General features: G+C 40.3%; 1 protein-coding gene across 2 annotated transcripts; it reads right to left on the bottom strand.

Moving 5' to 3' along the window:
• Nucleotides 1-120: 120 nt before the first annotated feature.
• Nucleotides 121-5,918, bottom strand: LOC101900505 (uncharacterized). 2 transcript variants are annotated; one of them, XR_891626.3, is made up of 3 exons: nucleotides 4,295-5,918; nucleotides 298-374; nucleotides 121-235 (listed from the first exon to the last, which is right to left on the bottom strand). XR_891626.3 is itself a non-coding variant. In XM_005186381.4 (2 exons), exon 1 carries the CDS (start codon nucleotides 5,248-5,250, stop codon nucleotides 4,318-4,320), a length of 933 nt encoding a protein of 310 aa, XP_005186438.2. In that variant the 5' UTR covers nucleotides 5,251-5,918; the 3' UTR covers nucleotides 235-374; nucleotides 4,295-4,317. The 2 variants fall into 2 exon arrangements, 1 of the variants encoding a protein (XP_005186438.2); XM_005186381.4 differs by having other exon boundaries at nucleotides 235-374.
• Between the last annotated feature and the right edge of the window lie 745 nt (nucleotides 5,919-6,663).

Raw genomic sequence — 6,663 nt, forward strand, 5'->3', positions numbered from 1 at the left:
TGTTTTGCTATCGTCCTGGTTGTATTGAAGAGCTTCTTTTCTTCTCTTTTTTCCTTTGTCCAAACAACTACTTCTCGAAATAATTGCTTCCGTTTTTTCGTATTACAATTTCCAAGATTGATTGAAAATCTAGGTTTGTTGTCACTCCAGCTGGCTGGCTGGCTGGTTGGTTGTCTATTCTCCCCCTATTGTTGTTGCTGTTGTTAGACTCTTTACCTCAAGTATCCTTCGGTGCCTGCAATTGCAAGTGTCATCAATTAGAACACTTTCACTTGCCAACTATTTCTGTTGTTCTACTTGTTGGTGACCATATGGAGGCCGTTGTCCTCGATTTGGCAGAGCTTTTGTGTTCCACTCTTTGTCTGCTGGCCAACCTTAAATGGAAGAAGAAAAAAAGTGGAAAATACAACAAAGTTATGGGATGTTTTCATTTTTTTTTGCATTTGTTTGTGTAATTTTTATGGCCTCGAATTGGAACACATTGTGCACCAGATAAATAAAGCCTGCAGTGTGTGTGGGTGTGTGTGGTGGCATAACAAACGAAAGGAATTTCCATTGAAACCAAATGCCGCTGCAATTTCCATTTGACAAATTGAGAATAGGAAAAGCAGGACAAGCATTTTGTAAATAATTAATTTCAAGGAAAAAAGGAAAAATTCTTTGAGATGAGAGAAATTAATTAAATTTCCAAGGCCTAGGATATGTAAATTATTGATTGGGCGCCAAGCCAACATACGGGGTGAGATAGAAAAACTGCAACCATCTTCAGACTGCTGTCATTTCTAAGTCACTCGTCCAACAGCTGTTACATATATTCCAGTGATAGCTCATTATATTGTTTACAAGCGTTCAAAAGCATTTTGGTGAGAATTTTCCAGAAAAAAGTTATTCGGGATGGAATTCAAGCGGGATAGGGTGATTTCTTTAAATTTGACTGGAAAACCACAAGTGGCTAACGATAGAGCACTCCAGCATTTAAATGTGAATAAATCTTTTGTGTCCTGTACCATCGCTCGTTATCGTGATACTGGGAGCGTAGGCCGACGTCAAGGAAGTGGACGGAAAAAACAGCAACATCAGCGGAAATGAAAACAACTTGATCGAAAAGTAAAGAAGCGACTTGATCGAAACCCGCGTCGCAGTGGCCGAAAAATGGCCCGTGAGCTGAATATATCGCAATATTCCATTCGCAAATATTGAAAAATGAGCTCGGTTTAAAGCCATTGAAATTCCAACAAGTAAAAAAGCTGTTAGTTCGGCCGGGCCGAACTTTTAATACCCTCCACCATATGGTACAAATTTGGCAATTTCAAAAAAAAAAAAAAAAATAAAATAAAATCCGTTAAAAATTCTGTTAAAATCTTAAAAATACCGAATGACTATACGGCGACGTGGACCTGCATAGGCAACTTTTGTCATAAGTTATTACAATATTTAAATGCGAAACTTGAAGAAAAATCTGTTTATAATGTAGCTATAATCATCAAAATACCGAATATGGGGGGTACCGTTATATGGGGGCTATACGAAGACGTGGACCTGCACAGACAATTTTCTGGCATGGGCTGAAGTATCCATTACATGTGAAGACATGTGAAATTTGAAACAATCCCGGTAAATAATGTCTCTAAAATCATCAAAATACCGAAAATCGGGGGGTACGGTATATGGGGGCTATATGAAGACGTGGACCTACATGGCCCATTTTCTGTTTTATGCTGCAGTATCTATTACGAACTTTAAATACCAAATTTGAAACAATTCCGGTGAATATTGTCGCTAAAATCATCAAAATACCGAATATCGGGGGTACCGTTATATGGGGGCTACACGAAGACGTGGACCTGCACATACAATTTTCTGTCATAGGCTCTATTATCTATTACGAACTTCACATGCGAAATTTGAAACAATCCCGGTAAATAATGTCGCTAAAATCATCAAAATACCGAATATCGGGGGGGGGGGGGGGGTACGGTATATGGGGGCTATACGAAGACGTGGACCTACATGGCTCATTTTTTGACTTAGGATGTAGTATCCATTACGAACTTCAAATACCAAATTTGAAACAATTCCGGTGAATAATGTCGCTAAAATCATCAAAATACCGAATATCGGGGGTACCGTTATATGGGGCCTATACGAAGACGTGGACCTGCGCAGATAATTTTCTGTCTTAGGCTGCAGTATCCATTACGAACTTCAAATGCCAAATTTGAAACAATTCCGGTAAAAATGTCGCTAAAGTCATCAAAATACCGAATAATGGGAGGTACCGTTATATGGGGGCTATATGATAACTTGGACCTACGTGGCCCATTTACGAACTTAACCTGCCTACTGGAAAAATATACATGTGTGCAAAATTTTAGCCTTTTACCTCAATTTGTTCGAAAGATAGCGTGATTACAACAGACAGACAGACGGACAGACATACCGACAGACACACAGACGGACATGGCTAAATCGTCTTAGAATTTTACGCTGATCAAGAGTATATATATTTTGTTGGGTCTGACATGAGTATTTCGAGGAGTTACAATGACAAAATTAATATACCCTCCATAGTATGGTGGAGGGTATAAAAAGGCCAAGAACTTACACCGCAACACAAAGAAAACAGACTCAAAAGAGCTAAAGAGTTGCTTCGCCGAGTTGGCCGAAAGTGGTGAACTGCCGAATTTGGTTTTCTCCGATGAGAAAACATTCATTGTCCAGCAGTTTGTAAACAACAAAAAACAAAATGATCGTGTTTATTTGCCAAAGAGGTCAGCTGAAAATGTGCAGCTTCGGTTGGTCATCAGAACTCAAGCGCCGGCCATGGTGATGGTATGGGCCGCCATAACAGTCGATGGTCGCTCTCCGCTCGCATTAATCGACCGTAACATAAGAATAAATGCCGAATATTATCTGGAGGGTGTAGTAAAGACCTTGGACATTCCAACCATCGCACTCAGCACTCAACACGTGCCACCCAAGAATGGTTACAGAATGAGGATCCTCGCTTCATTTCCAGCGCACAATGGCCAACTAAATCTCCAGATTCTCTGGTCTATTTTCCAGATTCTCTGGAGTATTTTGGAAAGCAAAGTTGGCACAAAAAATACCGCCGTCAAATGTATATTATGTCTGCAGGACTTTTGGTATTGAAAATGGGCTATGTAGGTCTCAAATTTGGTATTTGAAGTTCGTAACGCATACTAAAGCCTAAGACAGAAAATTGTCTGTGCAGGACCAGGCCTTCGTATAACCCCCACATAACGGTGCCTCCCGATATTCGGTATTATGATGATTTTAGCGACATAATTCACCGAATTTGTTTCAGATTTGGTATTTGAAGTTCGTAATGGATACTACAATCTAAGAGAGAAAATTGTATATGCAGGTCGACGTCTTTGTATATAACGGTACCTCCCGATATTCCGTATTTTGATGATTTAAGCAAAATTACACACCGGAATTGTTTCAAATTTGGTATTTGAAGTTCGTAATGGATACTACAGCGTGAGACAGAAAACTGTCTGTGCAGGTTCACGCCTTCGTATAGCCCCCACATAACGGTACCTCCCGATATTCGATATTTTGATGATTTAAGCAAAATGATTTACCGGAATTGTGTCAAATTTGGTGTTTGAAGTTCGTAAAAGATATTACAGCCTATGACAGAAAATTGTCTGTGCCGGTCCACGTTTTCGTACAGTGCCCATAGAACGGCAGCTCCCGATATTCGGTACTTTGGTGATTTTAGTGACATAATTCACCGAATTTTGTTTCAAATTTGGTATTTGAAGCTCGTAACGCATACTACAGCCTACGACAGAAAATTGTCTGTGCAGGTCCACGTCTTCGTATAGCCCCCATATAACGGTACCTTCCGATATTCGGTGTTTTGCTGATTTTAGCGCATTATTCACCTATTTTTTCAAGTTTCGCATTTGAATATTGTAATGGCTTATGACAAAAGTTGCCTATGCAGGACCACGTCGTCGTATAGACCCTATTATAACGGCTACAATTGGTGCTTTAATATTTTAACAGAATTTTTAACGGGTTTATTATTATTTTTTTTTTTTTTGAAAATTGCCAAATTTGTTTTAAATGGTGCAGGGTATTCAAAATTCGGCCCAGCCGAACTTACAGCTTTTTTACTTGTTCTTCCTTGTTTCTTGGAGTATTAAGCCCTGTCTTTCGTTCCCAAGTCCAATTACTATTCCTTCAGTTCATCAAAGTTTAATAGGGGGTTATTAGAAAATTTCTGGATAAATATGTGTTTCTTTTTGGGAATACTCACCTCTCTCCTTCTTCTGGCTTCCCTCACAAATAGCTTGTGGAAAGTGTTGAACTGGTGCAGGACACAAAACTCTGATTGGATGTTACCCTTGGCAGCGTGGGAGTGGGTGATGGGGTTCGTGGTGTTTCCGGGCACGAGCCAAATGAATATGTGGTCTCCACCAAGGATTCGCTGGGTGTGGGTAAATCTAAAAATTCTTTTGATGATTGTGAGGAGATTTCAGGTAATTGGAGAGCTTCTTCTCTCGGCTCCTTCTCCTCAACTTCCTGATACAATTGTTGTTGGGGTGTTGAGGGTGAAGAATTTTGATTTGTCAGGGCTATACTTTGATAACCCGAATCCTGTAGTGAGGAAGAATTGGTTAGACTCTCCGAGTGCTCATAGACAGAGTCCTCCGGGTCCAGGGGTATTGAGTGGTAGATATTTGAGGATCTTGGAATATTAGGCTGCTGATGATGATGTGGCTGCTGTTGCTGCGGATGTAGTGTCCTTTTCAGTTCCCTTTTGATTTTCCTCAATTGCTTGTACTCCACATTGCGTGTGAGCAGGCCACCACCACCGAGAGGACACCAAATCGATTGTTGTTGTTGGCGTTTGTGTACCTGCAGCTCCTGCAAATGGAAGTGATGACGACAATAGCCCTGTGGTGTGTTGGCACAAAAACGACAATTCTCAGCTCGTGACCCCAACGAACTTAGCACCGTGGAGGCGGACGTGGAGGGTGTCTGTGACAAGTGGCTGCTGGAGTTATTGCTCGAACCGCTGGCGTGACGCCGTCGCTTGCCTTTGCGCGTCTGACGATAGTCGTCCAACAGGAATTTGGAACCTTTGGCTTCGGCGGCTTCTTTGATGAGGCGTACGTTTTTGGGATTTATCCAGCGGTCATGAATGTGCAGGACCAGACGTTGACAGTACAGGCAAATGGATTTGAAGAATAACAACAACACGATAATCATTCAGACGAAAAGTTTCCAGAAGTTGAATGCAATGAAACGAGAGGGTGGACGTGAAGGAGTAGGAGCAGGCGGAGTTGCATTGAAACGTTTGTGATTTCGGTTTTTTTCGATTTTTTTTTTGGTTCGGGGGTGGTTTTCTAGTTTTGGCGTTACGCGGTTTTGGTTTCTTTTTTTTTTGCGGCTATTTTGGGTTCACTATTTTCTATGCTTGTTCTTCTTTTTCGTCTTTTTGCTTATACATACACACATACATTGGCAGAGGTAGTTGAGAAAGTCCAGCAGGAACCAAAAAGGGGCAAGTGTAAAAAAAGTCCAATAAGAAAATTATTGTGAACTGGGATTAGTTTTCTTCCAGGAACCAATAGGATGCTCCTTTTTTCTCAATTTTATTTACACCTACACACACACAAAAGTATTTTCTCTTGATACAATATTTTATTGCAGTTTTTTTTTTCAATATTTGATAAGAACAACACCTAATTTTTTCCTGTTCGACAACACTTGCTTTCCTCCGCTGTTTATTTCTGTGTGTTTTCGGTTCCTTTTCCTTCGCGCACTACCAACTAACTAAACGGACTGCCGAACTGCCAAATCCCAATATGCTTGGAAAACATCCAGACCAGACCCACAACCACCCTTATTATCGTCGTAATGTAAATGTAATCGTTTTGCCATATCGTTTGTGTTATCGCTCCTCTCTGTTTTCTGTTTTCGTTTTGTGCTTTGGCTGTTTTTTCACCCTCATCTGTGTTTATGTTTTCCCTTATTTTCTATAGTCTCGTTTTTTTTTGACGTGGCTTGTTATCAGTTAGTGTTGTTGTAGTTCTTGTTATTATAATTGCCGGCTTTCTTTGTTACAGGTTCTCGAACACGCTGCTAAGGGTTGTAAATATTGCATAGACCTCACACCCCTCTGTGGCAACCGAAAAAGGGGAAATGTGTGTGTTCATCCCCTTGTTCGTGACACGAAAAGGGGGAAATATTTTCGAAACAGTGATTTGTAACAACACAGAGGGTATATATCATTTGATACGGCCAAAATGTGCCTTATCGAAATAACGGTTTTAGACTCTAGTTTTTTTTTTTAAACAATTAAAAAACTGTAAGTTCGGCCGGGCCGAATTTTCAAAAAAAAAAGATAAAAATAAAATCCGTTAAAAATTCTGTTAAAATCTTAAAAATACCGAATAAAGCCGTTATATTAGGGTCTATATGACGTCGTGGAATATCGGGAGGTGCCGTTATATGAGGGCTATACGAAGGTGGAGACCTGCACGGAAAATTTTCCGTCATAGGCTGTAGTATACATTACTAACTTCAAATACCAAATTCGAAACATTTTCGGTGAATAATGTTGCTAAAATCGTCAAAATATAGGGCGGTTCCGTTATATGGGGGATATACGAAGACGTG

Source organism: Musca domestica, unplaced genomic scaffold (genome assembly GCF_030504385.1).
Source record: "Musca domestica strain aabys unplaced genomic scaffold, Musca_domestica.polishedcontigs.V.1.1 34, whole genome shotgun sequence".
Taxonomy (NCBI): domain Eukaryota; kingdom Metazoa; phylum Arthropoda; class Insecta; order Diptera; family Muscidae; genus Musca; species Musca domestica.